A 21,619-nucleotide genomic window follows, 5' to 3' on the forward strand; every position below is an offset into this window, starting at 1 on the left:
TCGGGAAACTGATCCTCCAAATAAATTCTGTTGTAGAGTTATAGCAACAGCTCCAGAGAGTGAGATGGAAGGTGTTTTATCATCTCATACTGAATATCATCTGGTCCCTTGAGGTAGCAAGTGCTATGGTTAATTTAGCTGGTGCAGCATAAGCCTCAGGCTTCCTTGCACTACATGGCTAGTAATAATACAATAATAATAATATTATTTACTTGAGAATTAGTGGCTCTGCCAATACAATGCACGTTGTCAAATAAATAATTTTTTTCTCAACTGAAAGGATATATTACCTGCAGATTGTATGGAAATCATCACTTCAATTATACTATCAAACAGACTTCACTTGAGTTGAGTGGTAGTACCCTGACGTGGCACACAAAATAATTTCTTAAAGTTAGAAAACTCACCTATTTGTCCTGACAATTCAAATGTTATCTGAGGTCCAAATATTTCCCAACGCAATTGTAGACTTTTGTGTAATTGCTCACAATGGGGCAGCCGAGTCTCCTGTTTCTATTTAAAAAATAAATAGGGATATAAAAAAAAAACCCAACAAATATCAGTTTAATTAACTTATTGAAAAATTAAACAGCTAAATCAGTATAAAAGTATAATACAATCTAATTAGCAATGAATATGGAATTCAACAAAATTGAGCACATCACAGACAGGACTTGCCAGTGAGAAAGGTAAAATATACACAATCAAAAATGTTAATGTCAAGATATAAAACAAATGTTTAATTAGCACAGCGAAGTTCCATCGAAACAATACTATTATTACTTTTATACCATTAATATCAAAATACATTTCCATTAAAACAATATGATGTCAATGAAAATTTAACTATAATAAAAATATTTCCAGATCCAAAATGACTTCCTTTATTACTAGTGCTTCTAATTCTCATTTGAATGAAATGGTTCCAACAAATAATCCAGTAAAAAAATTATTTTCAAAGTCCACCTCTGCCAAAATTTTAATGGTTTACAAAGAAGAAAACTATATGTGGAAATCTTCAATGGTCAAATAAACAGTTGTTTGCTTTACAATTGTGCTCAAAACTAATTACCCGGAACACTTTATTGAGTGTATCCAATATCGTAAAAGAAGCTAAGGATGAAATAAAGCAAAAGAATTCAGTATTTGTTGTTGTTGATATGGGGGTTTGATGGCGCATAAGCTACATTGGCTATAATGCGCCTATTCATTTATTATAAAAAGAGATGAAAAAGTTTCATAAATTCAGAATTGATTAAAAAGTCCAGTTTGCTTTAAGAAGTTGAAAAATTCAGAAATATCTGCATTATCTCCAATAAGATTCTCTAAAGTTATTGGTCTACGAAGATTAACAAGTGATAGCACGGTTGAAGTTCTGTCTTGTTCATAGTAAGGGCAGTCAATGAGAATGTGTTTAATACTCAGATTTATATTACAAAGTGGACACTGTGGCGGGTCATTCCCTGTGAGTAAATAAAGGTGGGTCAGATAAGTATGTTCTATTCTTACCCTTGAAAGGACTACCTCTTCTCATCTTGATGTGCGGAAACTGGAGCGCCAAATTTTTGGATCATGTTTAAATTGAAAGAGTTTATTATTAATTTGAGAGTGCCATATTGCTGTCCATTTTGACAGGCATGCAGCCTGAATGGTTAATGCATGGTCTGATGGCGGAACAGGGATATCAGTTAAGTCGAAGCTAGTTGGATTTTTTGCAGCTTTATCAGCCAGTTCATTGCCCAAAATGCCAGAATGAGCTGGAATACAGCAGAAGGTGACCAGTTGATTGCGTTCTTCAATTTGTAGTAATATGCTTTTTATTTCGTCTAGAACAGGGTGTACTTAATCTAAGGGGTTACCAAGATTGAGCTGAGGGAATCAGAGTAAATAACAGATTTTAAAGCACAGCCAGAAGAGAGATTCTGTAAAACTAGTTTGATTGCATATAATTCAGCTGAGAAGATACTGAATTCAGATGGCAAGGATGCTGAAATAACGGTATTTGGAAACACTGCAGCCGCTCCAACGTTTGAATTAGATTTAGAGCCGTCAGTATAAATTGGAGAAAAGTCAAAGTATCTTTGAGTGTGAGCTTCGTGAAGTTGTTTGATATTTGATGTTTGTAAAATGTTCTTTCCCCATTGAGAGAGGTAAGTGTCACAGGTCGGTATAGGAGGTGGAAACCATGGTGGTTGAGTACAAGTTGTTACCTGTTGTACGGAAAGGATGGAAACATTCCAAATTTTCATCAGTTCAAGAATGCGAAGACCAGCTGGCTTTACTATACTTGATTTATTTCTGAAAAGGTTTTCTAATGGTGGATTGAACAGGTATGACTGAGTCGGATGCATGGCACAGCTTTGTATCTTGACTCGAAGCCTCTAAAGATGTTTGACAGCTTGTATCCATGTCAGCTCCTTTTGGCCCTGGGGGTTTATCTTTACCACCCTGGTTACCGGCCCCACCATGGGGAGGCAGGAGCAGTGCCACTTGGCAGCCAAGCATACTGATGAGGGTAAACTAGTCATTTAATTAACTAGTCATTTTATTAACTAGTCAGTTAATAAAAGTATTAAATTAAAGAAAAAGGTACTCTCCTCCTTCTGGGCTCACTTCTTAGTCCTTTTAAGAAAGTAGAGCTACCTAACAGAAAAGTTGATTAAGTAAAAGAGTAAACAATGAAAAACTCAGTTGCAGTAGAGAAAAACCCTCTTTAAACTCACAAGAATCGCTTGGCCATGGAAATGCTTGGCATCCAGGGCCTCAGGATATGGGACTAGGTCATTTGTTGAGGCTACGTTGGAAGGATGCTTTGCAGCATTATCTGCACATTCATTTCCTGGAATACCACTGTGGCCAGGGATCCATGAAAAGATAACAGTTGTCTGATGCTCATGAAGATGCATCAGCTTATGTTTTATGAGCTTTAATAAAGGATAGTTAGGTGGGGAAGTACTTTTCAAAGCTAAAAGAGCACTCTGTGAATCAGTATATATTATACTTTTATTTATTGACAGCAGTCAGATGTTTTTCAGAGCAAGCTTAATGGCATGGAGCTCAGCAGTGTAGCTGCTGCATTCGGTTGGAAGTGAAATTGAAACAGTTGTATTAGGGAAGACAGCAGCTGCACCCACTCGATTGTCAGACTTTGAACCATCAGTATAGATCTTGGTAAAGTGGGGGTACTTTTGTGAGTGTGAAAAATGTAGTTGTTGGATGTTAATATTTGCCATAGAACCTTTACCCCATTACTCACAGTATTCATCAGTATAAGTTAGTCCACGGGGGATCCGGATCTTTTGATTCTCTGAGGATATTATCAAGGTGAATGTTCCAGCTTTCTGTTAGATTCAGCAGCCTGATACTACAGTAGGCTGAATAGGTTTATTTGTATAATAGGTTTCCAACTGATGATCATGCAACAGTGGCCAAACAGGATGAGTGGGCAGGCTTTTAATTTTAGCTGACAAGTTCATCAGCAACATCTTTCTTCTGATCCTAAGTGGAAGTTCATGAGCCTCAACATAAAGACTTTGAACTGGAGATGTTCTATATGCATCTAGGGCTATCCTAAGAGAAGAGTGTTGGATGGGTGCAAGACGGGTCAAGCTGCTCTCCCTTGCTGAGTCATAAACAGGTGCTCCATAGTCTAGCCGAGATCTAATTAGAGATTTATATAAGTGGAGTAGGGTAATCGATTGGCACCCCAAGATGTTATGGAGATGACCTGACCAAGAGTATATTCATTTTCTTTGTGCAAGTGGCTCTTAGATACTTGATATGCTCCTGAAAGTTTAACTTCTTATAAAAAATTAGCCCTAAGAGGCAAGTGTGCGTGTTGTATGAAAAATACATACATAACATGAAAATTTCATTTTATTTAATGTCCATATGAAAAAATTTTGCTCGAGAGAGAGACAAAAATATGAATTTAGTCATATTTTATAATTTTTTTCATAATTCATAATTTTTCATATTACATAATTTTCTTCTATAGCAAATGTTAAAATACTTTTATTTACAATGTCAAAAAAAAAAAAAAAAAGCATGAATACTTACTACAATCACTAATAAAGAAGGAGGCACATTAAGCCCATCAGGTATCATTACAGAACCAAAATTCTTTTTATCCGTTATACTCCAAATAGATATCCAATCAATATCAACAATGGTAATTTCTCCTGGAAGTTCAAGGGTTATATCTTCTCCATGATAATGACTCAGATCATTAATGCTACAGTTGAAAAGTAGCATTCAGTAAGTATACAGCTTAATGGTTTCACCATATATGGTTCAGTATATGGCTAAGTATAAGGATATTATAATTATTATTCAGGTAAAATTATCAAAATTTACTGAAAACAATTCTGTATTGTTAAAGAAAAAATAACTTTCTAAATGAAAATAATTTTTTTATAGTGAAATCTAAAACTCTTAGGATGAAGGATAAGAGAGAAAAAACTGACTGAGCTTTTTTGGTTTGGTTTGGATTTTATTGGCGCATTAGCAACTAAGGCTAATGCGCCAATAAAATAATGCGCCAAGACCAGGTAATATATAAAAATTTAACCTCTCAGTGACCTAATTAGTTAAGACACCATGTCCAGATATATAATAAAAAAAATATCAATAAAAGAAACAACGATAACATATAAATTGTAAATACGAGTAAAAACCTTTATTGATTTAAAAAAGCTAAAAACAGCAGACACATTGTCATTGTCGGATAAAATCTGATTAAGTGTATATGGCTCAGTCAGATAATTAAAAGCGGTAAAACGGATATTGCTAAAATCTCAACAGTCAACTGAAATGTGTCTGATTGTTAAAATTGTGCCACAGGACTCACACATAGGAGGGTCATCAGCCCTCAGCAAAAACGAATGAGTCAGATGACTATGTCCTATGCGGGTTCGGGCAAGAACAACTTCCTCCTTGCGATTCCTGCGCAGACTAGACTGCCACGGTTCAGTTACAGACTTTATACGATATACAGTAAACCCGCGCGAATAGCGGGGGTTACGTTCCTGAGAAATGTCGCGAATACCGAGTTATGGCTCCCATAGTAATAAAGGGGTTCCGTTCCAAAGTATGAAATATATAAGAAAAACTAGTCTAAAATTTTGTCTATGTATGTATTATATGTACCTTCCTAATATGACTATGTACGTAGACAGTACACAGTGAAACGCAAGCATATGGCATCGAAATGAAAATAAGAAACAATTTAATATTAAATGTAATATTTATTAGAAATTTCAAACAAATCTTTCAAACCAGCGCCTTTGCTAGCTAAAAAACTTATCCCACCAGTGCTATCACCAGTTTCGCTAAAGTGTTGATAAAGGAGTTTTGCCTTTTCACGAATGATGAGTGAACTTAATGGAATTTTATTTTGAGTTCGGTCTTCTATCCACAGATTTTAAGCTTTTTCCAATTTAACATCACGAGTTACAGAGCAAATTTTTGAAGCAATTAGTGCGTTTTCACGGACACTACGGCGGATTTTTTCTTCCGATTTTTTGATTGATCGTACCGTTGACTCATCGATTTTATAATGTTTTGCCACTGAGGAGACACTTTCACCATTAGAAATTTTGTCCAATAACTCAATTTTATTCGCTAAGCACCTTCTTTGATATTTTCACATTTTCCTTGTTATTCGTAGCATATTTTTGTACGGGTAAAAAAGAACTTGTCCACAATAAAGGCACTTTCTTCCGTTAACACACTCGAAAAAGTCTGTTTTACACTGCAAAATGGTAGATTTATCACATGTAAGCATATCAATTTATAAATTGATAAATTTATTCAATTTATAAGCATATAAATTAAAAGCAAACGACCAAACCTTCCATGACAAGCGCATAACACATACTGACCAAGGATTAGCGAGAAACATCCATGCTCGCGATTTTGTCACCCTTCTCCCCTACCCACTGAACGCTGTTTTGACCGGGAAAGATAATTTTAGCCATGCCCATGTTTTTTTTATGGCGGAAAATATTCACGGCCCTTTAAAATTCACATTTTTTTAGGTTTCATTTTATATTAAATCAGCGATCGCGAATACAGATACCACGAATAGCGGGGGTTTACTGTAGTTTATTCCCAGTCTGTCTATTCCACGAATCCTGCCACTGGGAATGTATCTTTTGGTGTGTTATTTGCCTGTAGTCTGTATAGGGGACTGATAGGCACCGATTATTATTGGGAATTGCTGATTTGCCTGCGGTGTCAGCCAAATCATTTCCCCTAATCCCAATGTAGCTGGGAATCCAGCAGAAGTGGATATCATATTCACGTTCACGGAGGAAGTGAATCTTCTGCTGAATGCTAGACAGAACTGGAAGAGAATTACATCTCACAGTTATTAAAGCCTCTAACACGCTGAGAGAGTCGGAATATAAAATGAACCATTGGTATTGGCATTCACTAATGTGATCCAAGGCTAACACTATAGCGTGCAGCTCTGCAGTAAAAATGCTGCATTCAGAGGGAATCTGCTCCGATGTCGTGGTGTCTGTGAAGGCAGCAGCAGATACCACATATGATTCCGACTTCGAGCCGTCTGAGTAAACTGGCGTGAAGTAAGAATGTTCAGCTCGGTGTGCTGAATAAAGCTGCAGGTAGACAGACGATGGATTGCCCGACTTACCCCAATTTCAAAGGGACAAGTAACATGCCGGGACATGAGCATGCCAGGGTGGAAGGGGTTGCTTGGTGTTTGGGCAACCTTGTCTACCTTGATATTAAGTTCTTTGAGTAGCTCTTGGAGACGAATACCAAAAGGACGATTGGCCACGTAGGATGGTCTAGCAGGGATTTCAGTTTTAAAGCGTAGTTTAGAGACAACTGCTTACGTCAAAGCGATAACGGCGGTTCATTTCCTTCGACGTATAAGCTCTGGACTGGAGATGTTCGATATGCTCCAATAGCGATACGGAGAGCAAGATGATGGACAGGATCCAGCCAACGAAGTACACTGTCTCTGGCCGAAATGTATACCAGGGACCCGTAATCTAGTCTGGATCGTACAAGTGCACGGTAAATGCGTAGTAGGGTGCATCGATCCGCACCCCAAGATGTAGAGGAAAGAGAGCGCAGAATATTCAGCCCTCTTGTGCACTTTGTGCGGAGTTGACGGATGTGATCAAGAAAGGTCAACTTTTTATCAAATATGAGTCCCAAAAATTTTGTGTCCGCCGCTACTGGAATAGCATTTTGTCCGAGCCTTAATTCGGGTTCAGGATGAAGATTACACTTACGACAAAAGTGTATGCAAACGGTCTTCTCCAGCGAGAACCTGAAGCCATTAGTAAGTGCCCAGGAATTGAGGCGATCAATGGCTTTTTGCAGTTGTCTTTCAATAACCCTCATGTTGCATGACTGACAAAATATGCTAAAGTCATCAACATAGAGGCACTGTTTACGGTTGGAGGAAGTTGTTCTGTGACGGAATTTACTTTGATGGCGAAAAGCGTGACACTTAAAACTGATCCCTGTGGTACTCCCACATCTTGGCTAAAGGAACAAGAGAGTGAGGCTCCCACACGAACTTGGAAAGATCGATTGGCTAAAAAGTTTTTAAAAAAAAACTTTTTAGCCAATCAGCAGCTATGCAGATCTTTTAAGATGCCAAATCACCAAGTTGTGTCATACGCTTTATCCATGTCAAAGAACACTGAGACCAAGTGTTTGCGTTTTAGGAAAGCATCCCGGATGGATGTTTCCAATCTAATAAGATGGTTCAAAGTGGACCGGTTCCTTCGGAAGCCGCACTGGATGTTGGAGAGAAGGTCATTTGACTCTAAATACCAGATTAAATGAAAATTAACCATTCTCTTCAGGATTTTGCACAAACAGCTAGTCAGAGCAATAGGACGATAATTTCTAGTGACTTTTGGATCCTTTCCTGGCTTAGCAAAGGCAAGAACGGTTGACTTGCGCCAGGAATCCGGAAACTGCCCTTGAATAAAGAGTCTGATATATAGAAGGAGCAGATAATCCATAGATTTTGTTGAAAGATGCTTAATCATTTCATAATGGATGCCATCTGGTCCAACAGCACTTGCTTTGGAAAGAGTGAGGGCTCTTTTCAGTTCCTGTATAGTAAATGCCTCGTTGTAGGGATAAAGGCTCTTAGACTTAAAATGAAGCGCCTGTTTTTCTATTTGATTTTTCAGGACCAGAAACTCTGGGGAATACGATGATGTTGCAGAGATGTTAGCGAATGTTTCCCCAAGAGAATTGGCTATTGCAGTTGGATCTGCAATAGTGCATCCATTATAATCTAGGATTGAAGAAGGGTGGGTTGTATATTTTCCCTTCATTTTCCGGATTCTATCCCAGACCAACTTAGTACTAGTGGACTGAGTAATTGATGAAGTAAAATTGATCCACGATTCCTTTCGACTCTGACGACGGATGTAGCGTTCTTTGGCTCATGCGCGTTTAAAGGCGATAAGATTAGTCGTGGTAGGATATCTGCGGAATATCCCTCACGCTTTGTTTTGAGCCTTTTTTGCTACTGTGCATTGGGAATTCCACCAAGGTTTGGGAAATTGTGGAAACTGGCCAGATGTTTTTGGAACAGCATTTCTGCTTGGACAATGATTTCGGTGATGTACATTATTGCATCATTGATAGGCTCCTGACTGACTGTACTTAGGTCAAAATTTGCCTATTGTTGGAAGGCAGTCCAGGCAGCCTAATCAATCTTCCACCGTGGTAACCTGAAAGGAAGACACGGTCTCCCACTGTGTAATGAGGTTATCACAGGGAAGTGATCACTTCCGTATGGGTTCTCATCCACTTCCCAAGTGAAAGAAGGGAGTAGAGAAGGGGAGCAGATAGAGAGATCACTGGCAGAAAAAGTACGGTTAGGCATGTGGAAGAAGGTGTTTGTTCTAGTATTTAGAAGGGAAAGGTCATTGTCATTTTGTATACGCTCTATGACTCGTCCCCTTCCATTCATGTTAGCACTACCCCACAGGGTGTTATGTCCCGAAAAGTAAGAAAGGGGGAGGCAACTGCATTACAAGATCATCAAGGTCTTCTTGGGAGATGTTAGTCCCAGGTGGCAAATAAATAGAACAAACGGTTAATAAAAAAAAAAAAAATTAATGCGAATTGCAAGAGCCTCTATGCTAGTTGTAATTAGCAAGAGCTGAACTGGGGTCTGGTTGTTCACAAGGATAGCCACTCCTCCGTGAGCAGCACCATCTGCAATTCTATCCTTGCGAAAAATTCTGATGTTATGCATTGTGGGATCATCTTTTGCCTTTAGATAAGTCTTTGCAAGCAAAAGCAAACTGGCTCATGCTTTTGCAGGAGGGCCTTGATGTCATGAGTATTTCTCCGGAATCAACGCCAATTCCACTGTAGGAATTTAGCCATTATTTAGGCTTGGTGGGTCCATCAGGTGGCTTCCGAGGTGCTGAGGGCTTACTTTTTTCAGTCTTGGATTTATCTTTTTTTGGGAAGAATGGACGCTGTCCCGTGTCCATTTCTTCCTCCGCAAAGAGTTCCAAGACTGATTCATCCGTTACCTCCTTGTGCTCCAAATCCATTGTTTCTGTTATTACTGTTGGCTCTTTACCACTTGGTTTAGGTAGTGGTGGAGCACTAGTAGGTACGGATATAGGAGTGGCAGCTGACTGCATTTTTTTGGTGAGCTTTTGTGAACTGAATAAATAGCGTGCAATCGGAGTGAATGACTCTCTTGGTGGTACAGTCATCTCAGTTTGCGTACCGATAGTGCACTTCGCAGAAACCTTCTGGGCATATGAAGGCTTCCCGCTATTTATTGGTTGCATGCGTTTTCTAGCCTCTGGGTAGGAGATATTCAGCTCTGTTTTTAATTTTTGGATCTGTTTTTCATCCTTCCACCGCTGGCATGCTCTGGAGTAGGCAGGGTGCTCTCCTTGGCAATTTATACAGATCGGTTTGGAAGCTGAACATTCCCTGCTCTCGTGATCTTTCGAACCGCATCGAACAGAGGCAGGGTTACCACGACAAGCCGTCTTTGAGTGGCCGTATTTTTGGCATTTAAAACACCTCAGTGAGTTTGGGATGTAAAGCCTCACTGGGCAGTTTAAATACCCTGCCTTGATGGAACTTAGAGGCTGTGGGGTGTTAAATGTTATGATGAGAACTCGGGTAGGGACAAGATTCCCATCCTTCCGCATTGATATTCTCTTGACAGCCGTCACTCCTTGGTCTTTTAGTTCAGAGCAGATCTCTTCTTCAGAGACATGAAGAAGATCCCACTCTGAAATGACACCTCGTGAAGAGTTCAAAGTTTTGTGGGGTGTTACACTGATCGGTATTCCCCCTATGGATGTCACATTCAGGATTCTTTCTTCTTGCTTTGTACATGAAGCTTCGATTAAAAGATTGCCAGAACGCAGCCGTTTTACTGATTTTGGTGATCCTGCCAACCCTTCTAATCCTTTCTGGATAAAGAAGGGTGACATCTTCCCAACTGACTGCTCTCCGGTAGAATGGAGAATGAGGAAAAGCTGTGTTATAGATGGTGTTTTATCCTCAGTTCTTGCTCTTTTTGCAGAATTGCTCTCAATCTCATCTGATCGATTAGGTAGGGGCCTTGTTGGGGCCCCAGAAGAAATTGGATTTAAATTACTCATAACAGTAAAGAGAGAGTGTCTGATGCCCAAGTACCTCACCCACCACGGAACCCTACGAGGGGATGCCCACTCGTGAACTAGCAGGTACTGCGTACACGAATGGGACGCCGAGTTCGCTTAGGAGCACCATACCCACATTACCAATGTCTTTATCCCGTCCCAGGACCATAGGGAGGGAGACTTATTGGAACGCAGTTGACCCTAGCAGTAAAAAACCACCCGCCGATTGATCCCAGTCGGGCCAGTCCGGGACCTCCCGTCTTGTCGAAGCAGGGGCCAAAGTGGTGTATTAAGGCTGGGCCCCTCAACCACTAGGATCCCCCCTTTCCAAAGTCAACGGGTTGCGGCGCACGGCTGCACACGCCGGATTCCAATGATGTAACCCTGGAACCAAGGTATGGGCGTTAGATCCCAGTGATGCTAATCTGGAAAACCAGCAGCATCACTGGGAGGTCCCCTCACGACGTACAGGTGCCCAAGTCGAGGGGACTGACTGAGCTTCAGGTGAAACTAATATTCATGTTTTGAGTCATGTGACTTTCAGCTAATCTTGTGGTTTGTGTCCTGAGGTCACGACAATTAAATAGGGAATGAAGAGACTATTATCAATACAAAATTCTCAAAATAAAAAAAACAGAAATATCATGAATGCATGTCTTATATTTGGATAAAAATAACAGTAATGAAGAATGAAATATTAATTAAAAGCAATGTGCAATGATATAAATAAACATACATGGAAAAAAAAAATTAAATTGAGAGAGAGAGAGAGTTGTTGTTGTTGTTGTTATTATTAAATTTAATGACACAAGGACTACGAAATCTGAATTGTGTCAGTTATTAATTTATTTCTTATATCCATATACCTCTTAACAATTTAATTATATACTTGCATATAGGCCAGTACAATTTAAGCATGTTTACAGTTCTTCTATGTTTACATGATTTCCAAGAAAATGGGATAAAATCTGGGATTTGTTTAATTTGCTGAATGACTGAAAGGTGCTAGAACGAATTGATAAGTAAAGAGGACAGTCTACAAGAGAGTGGTGAACTGTAAGTTGGGTCTGACAGGATGTGCACTAGGGTGGATCTTCTCACAATAATAAAAACAGATGTGTAATATCAACATGTCAGGGAAAATACTAGAGAAAAGAATATCCTAGACCTCATCATCACACATGAATCAGATGACATAACAGGGCTGACAGTAGAGGAACCAGTAGCAGGAAGTGATCACGGAGTTCTACGGTGGATGATGACGAGAGAGGTAGCAGAAGTAAAAGGCAAAGGAATGGGTTTTAATTTCAGAAAAGGAAATTACGATGCCTTAAGGTACTACATGGCCTCTATTAACTGGGTAGATATCGCGCAGAGAATGAATACAATTGAACTGTGGTACGCTTTTAAAACATTAATCACAGATGCCTTGAATGCGTATATACCATTAAAAAAATACTCCACGAGGAGGGTTCCAAGTTGGATGACTAGTGAAGTTGCCGCATTACTTGAGCAGAAAAAGGTGGCATGGAAAGGTTACAGAACAATAAAAAGTACTGAAGCCTATAACAGCTACAAGGTGATGTGTAATAGAGGCACAGAAAAGGTTCGACAGGCAAAGGCAGTTTATGAGAAATCACTAGCAAACAGAGCAAAGAGGGGGGATAAAGAATTCTTCACATATATAAATGCCAAGAAGAGCAGGACAAACCAGATCGGACCTTTATGTAAGGGAAAGGGGATAGTAATAAATACACCAGCTGCCGTTGCAGATGAACTCAACAGTTATTTTGCATCGATATTTACAAATGAAAAGTCTTTTGTGACAAAGGGAAATTGTGGGAGCGAAGTTAAAAAATATGTAATTAATGATATTGAAATTTCGCAAGATTATTTAATGAAAAAACTTTCGAGCCTACAGACCAGTAAGGCTCCTGGAGTTGATGGAATATACCCTATAATCTTAAGAGAGGCGGCAAGCGAGTGCATTGAACCATTGAGGCTAATTATGCGAGCATCATTAGACTCTGGGGAGATTCCCTTGGATTGGAAAAGTGCAAATGTATCTCCCATACATAAGGGTGGCTCTAAAAGTGAAGTTGGAAATTATCGACCTGTCAGTCTGACTTCAGTAGTAGGGAAAATCATGGAGGCAATGATCAAGGGTGGAATTCAGGATCATTTGGATCGAATTGAAATTCTCAAGGATACTCAGCATGGTTTCGTAAAGGGAAAATCATGTTTAACAAATCTGGTTCGCTATTTAGAAAGGGTCACTCACGAGCTGGATTTAGGGAATAATTTCGACATTGTTTATTTAGATTTCAGCAAAGCTTTTGACTCAGTCCCACATGAGCGGTTGCTTTATAAGCTGGAACAGGTTGGAATCACTGGGAAAATCCTTAGATGGATAGAAGGATGGCTTCAGGGCAGGAGGCAGAGGGTTGTGATAAATGGCTATTCCTCAGATTGGGTTGATGTAAGAAGTGGGGTTCCCCAAGGATCAGTATTAGGACCACTGTTGTTTTTAATTTTCATAAACGACACTGATGAAGGGATAGAGGGCGTGATGTCTAAATTTGCAGATGATGTTAAAATTGGGAGAGTAGTTAATGATCACTGTCAAGCTGAGCTTCTTCAGAGAGACCTAGATAGACTTCAGGAATGGTCAGAAAAATGGCAGCTGTGCTTTAATCCAACAAAGTGTAAGGTATTACACCTGGGAAACAGTAATCCCAAAAAAACTTATTCACTTGGTGGAGTTCAACTAAAGCCAGTACTGGAGGAAAGGGACTTGGGTGTTACGATACGGTCAGACATGAAATTCTCTGAGCATTGTAAACAGGTTGCAAGGAAGGCCCATGGTGTCCTATCGATGATCTATCGAACTTTTGCAAGTAGAGATAGGGACGTGATAATCCCATTATATAAGGCTTATGTTAGACCACACTTGGAATACTGTGTTCAAGTATGGACACCGCACCTGAAGAAAGACATCGAGCTTCTTGAAAGGGTGCAAAGAAGGGTAACTCGCCTGGTGAGATCGGCAAAAGGGCGTCCTTATGAAGAAACACTTCGAATATGTGGGTTGCAGAGTTTGGAAACTAGACACCTTAGAGGAGATTTGATTGAGGTGTTTAAGGCTCTGAGAGGCATCAGTAAAATGAATGAGGACAAAATTTTCAAGATTATAAATGATGCTAGAACTAGGGGACATAAATTCAAGTTACGGGGGGAAATGTTTAGATTGGATTGCAGGAAGTTCTATTTTAGCCAGCGAGTTATAAATTACTGGAATAAGTTGCCTTCATGGGTGGTAGAGGCCGACAGTTTGGGGAAATTCAAAGGGCATCTGGATAGTACTTTCGGGTAAGGGAAGCACATAGGATGATAGGTTTAATTTCCTTTTTATTTATTTTTTATTTTATTTTTTTATTTATTAATTATTATTATTTAGTTATTTTTTTTTTTTTTTGTTTTTATCATTGTTTTGTTCGGATTTTTTTTTTTTTTTTTTTTTTTTTTTTGGCTGGTGCAGCATAAGCCATAGGCTTTCTTGCACCATGCGGCCGTTACTAATACTAATACTAATACTAATATGAGTATGCCCAATTCTCAGTCTTGCCAATGCCACTTCTCATCTATTTTATCTGAATCCAGACAGCCACAACTCTTGGTTCTTGTTTGATCTGGTAAAGTTTGTTGTTGCTATTAGTTTGTGAGATTTGTGACCAGTTTTCATAACATGCCTTGTGAATTACAGGTTTGTAATCTGTATATAGAACCTGAATGAGGTGTGCGGATGTGGTAAGAGGTTGTATAGTGGCAAGATCAGCAGACTCATTTCCCAGAATTCCTCAATGTCCCAATGCCCAACAAAATGTTACTGATTGATTGGACCCTTTTGCATGACAGTAACTGATAGTGAATAGGTTTTGATGTTGGATGACAGGCAGAAAAATTCTCCCTTATGGCAAAGACTGCACTGAGAGAGTCAGTATAGATTAGGGCCGGTGTGTGTGTGTGTGTGTGTGTGTGTGTGTGTGTGTGTGTGTGTGTGTGTGTGTGTGTGTGTGTGTGTGTGTGTGTGTGTGTGTGTGTGTGTGTGTTTAATGGTGCATAAGCTACACTGACTATAGTATGCCTGACCATAGATATGTGTTAGGAAATAATTCAGAATTGAAGACATGGCATTTCATTTTAGAAAAACTATTCAGAATCGATGATATATTCCAATTTTTTTCAGAAAGCTGAAAAGTTCATTAATATTTGCCTGATCGCTAATAATATGCTCTAGTCATCTTGGTTGTTGAAGATTTGTTAGAGAAAGCAGGACTGATGTGCTGTCCTGCTGATAATGAGGACAGTCAATAAGAATATGTTTGACTGTTAGTTGTGCTGAGCAGTGTGGACACTGAGGAGGATCATCACCCAATCAGTGCAAGTACCACTTCTTCCCTTCTTCCCATCTGGATGCTTAAGTGCCAAAATTTTGGTTCCTGCTTCAACTGAAAAAGATTATTATTAGTATGGGTGTGCCAATGCTGCTGCTATGATGACATTATAGTCCTAGGCTGGAATATGGACAGGGGTCAAATCTAAAGTTGACAGATTTTTTGCAGATATATCTGCCAGTTCATTTCCCTTTATCCCTGAATGTGCTGGAATAATCCAACAAAAGTTCACTAAGTGTTGACAATGTTCAATTTCTAACAGCAAATTCCTGATTTAGTTTAAAACAGGGTGATTCGTATTAGAAGGGATTTCACATTGCTCTAATTGAGCTGAGAGATTCTGTGTAAATTAAATATGTTGGAGATGGGTAAATTTTATTCAAATTTTCGAGAGCTTTTATTTTTTTTTATGTGAACCCCAAACACGAGAGGGATTAGAACCTATAGTACTTAGTACCGTGCTTGGGTTTGAGGTTAAGAAGACGAAAGAAGATATTTGTTGACATTGGACTTGAACTTCTGTAGATTGTAATTTTCAGGAAATACGTATGAAGGAAGGTTGTTCCAGAAAACGGCAGTTGAATGAATAAATGAAGAAGATGAAAAGTTGGTTCTGTGGGTTTGAAGTTGGACAGTAAATGGATGTTGGCTAGTGGCGGCACGTGTTCGGACTGTTTTGAAAGAGAGAGCAGGAATTATAGAAGCCAATTCAGAAGAACAGTGCCCATGGAAGTATCTGTAGAAGAGGCATGCAGCAGAAACAGTACGTCTATGAGAAAGCGAGTGGAGAGACTATGTTACAGATGAATCATTAATTAACCTGACTGCCCTCTTCTGAATGGAATCAAGAAGCCTGAGAGAGGTTTTGGGGGCACCACCCCAAATGTGGGAACAATATTCCATGGAAGGGCGGATTTGAGATTTATACAGAGTGAGCAGCTGTTTGGAAGAAAAGTAACGGGCAAGAGCGAAAGAGAAAACCAAGTTTTTTAGATGCAGAGGAAGCAATATTTGTAATGTGCTTGTGCCAAGAGAGATTAGAAGTCAGGGTAATCCCCAAAAGAGATATATCATTTTGCCTAGAAATCGGAGTGTCACTAAAGATAAGCATAGGAGCAGAAGAATCCTTTTTGCGAGATATAAGATAAGACTGAGTTTTAGAAGGGTTGAAATCACTAAGTTGTCTTTGCCCCACTGGAGAATTACCTGAAGATCGGCATTTAAGGAATTGGTAGCAGATTTTCGAGAAGTTCAAGCTGATTGAGCAGGACAAGGTTTCTCAAAATGGAAAGTGGAATGCAATGTGCTATCATCGGCAAAACTATGGATAGGATTTCCAGTCAATGGAAGAAGGTCATTGATATACAAGAGGAAAAGAGTGGGGGAAAGAACTGAACCTTGGGGGACACCGGCATTAGTGGAGAAGTTAGAAGACAGAGAGCCATCTACCATCACCCTCAGTGAGCGATCAGAGAGAAAACTGGATAACCAATTATTAAAAACAGTTGGCAAACCATAAGATGGAAGCTTGTTTAGAAGACCTTTATGCCAAACACGATCAAAAGCCTTTGAGATGTCAAGAGCAACTACTTGTGTTTCACCGAACCTTTCCATTGAATTAGTCCATAAATGGGTAACATAAGCCAGAATATCTCCAGTGGATCGACACTGACGGAATCCATACTGGTGATCGTTAATCAGACGGAAGGTTTCTAGGTAGTTTAAGAGTTGGCGGTTAATTGATTTCTCCATTACTTTAGAAAGAGTAGAAGTAATTGCAATGGGACGATAATTGGATGGGAGGGATTTGTCACCCTTTTTAGGAACTGGCTGGATATGAGCAAATTTCCAAGCAGAAGGAAAAACACCTTTGGAATAAGAAAGTGAAAAAAGGTGGCAAAGAATAGGAGTAAGTTCAAGAGCACAGGTTTTGATTTGATTTGATTTGATTTTGTTTTTTTTTGGCGCAAAAACAGCAGGGTTATAGTGCGCCAGGAAAAAGTTAAAATATAAAAAGGTAGGACTGGTAATTTGTAAAAAAGTTATTTCGTCTTAAGGTGCATACAGTCATAAAATCAGTTCAATGACAAAAGCAAATTGTATATTTCATATGAGTGTATACAAATTGAACGACTTTAAAAATTTAAAAACTGCTGACACATTGTCGTTGTCATTTAAAATCTGACTGAGTGTATACGGCTCAGTCAGATGGGTAAAAGCAGTAAAACGAGCATTTATAAAACTGGAACAATCACATAAAATGTGTTCGACGGTTAAAACGGTGTCGCATTGCTCACACATAGGAGGGTCATCAGCCCTCAGCAAAAAGGAGTGTGTCAAATGACAGTGTCCTATGCGGAGCCGAGCAAGAACAACTTCCTCTTTGCGATCTCTGCGTAAGCTGGACCGCCAAGGATGGATCACAGGCTTAATTCGACATAGTTTGTTTGTAGTAACCAGGCGATGCCACGAATCTTGCCACTGAGATTGAAGGTTACTACGAATCACTTGCCTGTAGTCTGTATAGGGGACTAACAGGTCAAGATTATCCGTCAGGGCTGTCGATTTGGCTGCAGTGTCAGTCAAATCATTTCCTCTAATCCCGATGTGACTGGGGATCCAACAGAAGCGGATATCGAATCCACTTGCATCGAGGCTGTATATTATCTGCTGGATTCGGGACAGGGTTGGATGATTGGTGTGTGACATCGCAGATAAAGCCTGTAGTGCACTCATTGAGTCGGCATATATAATACACCGTTGGTAATGGTGTTTTCTTATGTGATCTAGAGCTAACTCTATGGCATGCAGCTCTGCAGTGTAAATGCTGCAGTCAAGGGGTATCTGCTCTGATATGGTATTATTTGGAAAGACAGCAGCAGATCCCACATACGATTCTGACTTCGAGCCGTCTGTGAAAACTGGCAAGAAGTCAGAATGTTCTGCACGGTGTTGTCAATAGAGCTGAAGGTAGACAGAAGGCGGAGTATTAGACTTCGTCGCAAGTTTGAGCGAGAAGTCACATGCTGGTGTTTGTGCATGCCAGGGTGGAAGAGGCTCCTTTGGTGATCGAGCAACCCTGTCTACCGAGATGTTAAGCTCATTGAGTAGCTCATGAACACGAATGCCGAATGGCCGATTGGCAGTGCGTCGTGTGTTATAAAGATTTTGCCATCGTGGCTCGAAAACGGATGTCCACGTGGGATGGTCCGGCAGGGACTTCAGCTTGAAGGCATATTGCAGAGACAACTGCATTCGCCGAAGTGACAAAGATGGTTCATTTGCTTCGGCATACAGACTTTGGACAGGCGAAGTTCTAAAAGCACCGGTAGCAATGCGGATGGCTTGATGATGGACGGGGTCAAGCCAACGAACAGCGCTATTTCTGGCAGATGCATATACCTGAGACCCATAGTCTAGTTTTGAGCATACAAGTGCACGGTACAGACGTAGGAGAGTGCATCGGTCTGCACCCCAAGAGGTAGAAGAGAGAGAGCGGAGGATGTTAAGCCCTCTCGTGCACTTTGTGCGTAGCTGACGAATGTGTTGGACAAATGTCAGCTTTTTGTCAAAAATGAGTCCCAGGAATTTCACCTCTGATACAACTGGAATGGTGCTTTGTCCAAGTCGTAATTCAGGTTCGGGGTGGAGGTTACGTTTGCGACAAAAATGTACGCAAACGGTCTTCTCCGGCGAGAACCTGAAACCATTGGCCGTGGCCCAGGAGTTAAGACGGTCAATAGCTTGTTGCAGTTGTCTCTCAATAGCCCTCATATTGCATGATTGAGAGAATATGCTGAAGTCATCGACATAGAGTGCACTGTTTATAGTTGGAGGAAGTTGTTCAGAAATAGAATTTATTTTAATGGCAAAAAGCGTGACACTTAAGACAGATCCTTGTGGTACCCCCTCCTCTTGGCAGAAGGGCCGCGAAAGGGAGGATCCTACACGAACTTGGAAATAACGGCAGGATAAAAAATTTTTAATAAAAATTGGAAGGTGGCCTCTTAGACCGAGGTTGTAAAGGTCTTTTAAAATAGCAAATCTCCAAGTTGTGTCGTACGCTTTTTCCAAGTCAAAGAAGATGGACATGAAGTGTTCTCTTTTTAGGAAAGCATCTCGGATAGATATTTCCAGTCTAATTAAGTGGTCCAGTGTGGACCTGTTTCTTCGGAAGCCGCACTGAAAGCGGGAGAGAAGGTCGTTCGATTCTAAATACCGTAAGAGACGGGCATTGACCATTCTCTCCAATATTTTGCACAGACAGCTGGTCAGAGCAATGGGACGATAGTTTTTTGGACATATAGGATCCTTTCCTGGCTTAGCAAAAGCAAGAATAGTTGCCTTGCGCCAGGTATCCGGAAAATGCTCTTCAAGGAAGATTCTGTTGTATAGGAAGAGCACATGGTCCATGGATTCTGTTGAAAGATGTTTGATCATTTCATAATGGATGTTGTCTGGTCCAGCAGCCGTAGCCTTTGTACGGGCGAGTGCTGTTTTCAGCTCATTGATATTAAATGGCCCATTGTATGGGTGGGAACACATCGATGTGAATTTAAGGGCATGATTTTCAATGCTGTGCTTTAGGACCAGAAACTCTGGGGAGTAAGATGACGTTGCAGAGATGTTAGAAAAAGTTTCCCCAAGAGCATTGGCTATTGCAGTAGAGTCTGCAATAGTACATCCATTATATTCAAGGACCGATGAGGGGTGTGCTGTGTATTTTCCCTTCATTTACCGGATTTTTTCCCAAACCACCTTAGTACTGGTCGTTTGGGTAATGGATGATGTGAAACGGATCCACGATTCCCTTTGACTCTGACGGCGGATGTAGCGTGCTTTGGCTCGGGCACATTTAAAGGCTAATAGGTTGACTGTGGTAGGATATCTTCGAAATATCCCCCAAGCCTTGTTTTGAGCCTTTTTAGCTGCTGTGCATTCTGAATTCCACCATGGCTTTGGAAAGGGAGGAAACCGGGTGGATGTTTTTGGAATTGCAGTTGCAGCTGCATGGACAATATTTTCTGTTATGTACGTAACTGCATCATTGATAGGCTCCTGACTGACTGCAGAGTTGTCAAATTTTGCCAGGTGTTGAAAGGCACTCCAGTCAGCTTGATCAAACTTCCACCGCGGTAACCTGACAGGAAGACAAGGTCTCCCAGTAATTAAGGTGGTTATCACGGGGAAGTGATCACTTCCATACAGGTTCCCTTCTACCTCCCAGGTAAGTGACGAGAGAAGAGAAGGCGAGCCGATAGAAAGATCAATGGCAGAAAACGTACGGGTAGGCATGTGGAAAAAGGTGTTTGTTCCCACATTAAGAAGGCAGAGGTCATTGTCAATAAGCATACGCTCTATGACTCGTCCCCTTCTATTAATGCTAGCACTACCCCACAGGGTGTTATGTCCATTAAAGTCCCCAAGAAGTAAGAAAGGGGAAGGCAACTGCATTACAAGATCATCAAGGTCTTTCTGGCAGATGTCAGTACCAGGTGGCAGATATATAGAGCAAACGGTTAGTAAAAACCCCACTGTTATTCGAATTGCTACTGCCTCTATGTTGGTAGTAAGTTGCAGATGCTGAAAAGGGGTATGGTTGCCCACAAGGATTGCGACTCCTCCATGAGCGGGGCCATCCCCAGTTCTATCCTTGCGAATGATAGTAACGTTGTGCATCCTGGGGTCATCATTTGCCCTTAGGTAAGTCTCCTGTATACAAAAGCAAGATGGTTTGTGCTTTTGCAGGAGTGCCTTGATGTCTTCTGCATTTTTCCGGAATCCACGACAATTCCATTGTAGGAATTTAGCCATTATTTTGACTTGGTGTTTCCTTCAGGCGGCTTCCGAGGTGCTGAGGGCTTATTTTTGTCAGTCTTAGCTTTATCCTTCCTGGGGAAGTATGAACGCTGCCCCGTGTCCATATCCTCCTCAGTAAAGAGTTCCAAGACTGCTTCGTCCTGTACCTCCTTCTCCTCAACATCCATTTTTTCCTGAGAACTAGGATGTACGTCAGATTTCTTATTCTTTTCTCCAGAAACTGATTTTCTAATTGGTGGGGCACTAGGAGGTACAGATATTGGAGTGGCAGCTGATTGGTCTTTTTGTGCAGGTTTTATTGAACTTAACAGGTAGCGAGCAATAGGAGTGAATGACTCCTTTGGTGGTATGGTCATTTCGGTCTGAGTTCCGATGGAACAACTCCCAGCTACCTTCTGAGCGTAGGTTGGTTTATTTATATTTATAGGTTTCACCGTTTTCCTTGCCTCTTGATAAGATATGTTCAACTCTGCCTTAAGTCGCTGAATTTCTTTTTCTTGTTTCCACCTCTGGCATGCCCTTGAGTAGGCCGGGTGTTCTTGTTGGCAGTTAATGCAGGTTGGTTTTGCAGCTGAGCATGAAGTTGTTTCGTGGTCCTTTGCGCCACACCGAGCGCATACAAGGGTTCCACGACAAGCCATCTGTGAATGTCCGTATTTCTGGCACTTAAAGCACCGTAACGGATTTGGGATATAC

General features: G+C 40.5%; 1 protein-coding gene across 1 annotated transcript in view; it reads right to left on the minus strand.

Moving 5' to 3' along the window:
- LOC150085794 (protein Skeletor, isoforms B/C-like) overlaps positions 1-21,619 on the minus strand; it is a 715,869-nt gene that overhangs the window by 418,430 nt on the left and 275,820 nt on the right. Inside the window, exons 7-8 of the mRNA XM_090374255.1 lie at positions 4,060-4,234; positions 408-513 (exon numbers count right to left, since the gene is read on the minus strand). Coding sequence (XP_090230381.1) covers positions 408-513; positions 4,060-4,234 — 281 coding nt within the window. The remainder of the gene's footprint in view (positions 1-407; positions 514-4,059; positions 4,235-21,619) is intronic.

Source organism: Mastigoproctus giganteus, chromosome 5 (assembly GCF_048544385.1).
Source record: "Mastigoproctus giganteus isolate SK-2022 chromosome 5, ASM4854438v1, whole genome shotgun sequence".
Taxonomy (NCBI): domain Eukaryota; kingdom Metazoa; phylum Arthropoda; class Arachnida; order Uropygi; family Thelyphonidae; genus Mastigoproctus; species Mastigoproctus giganteus.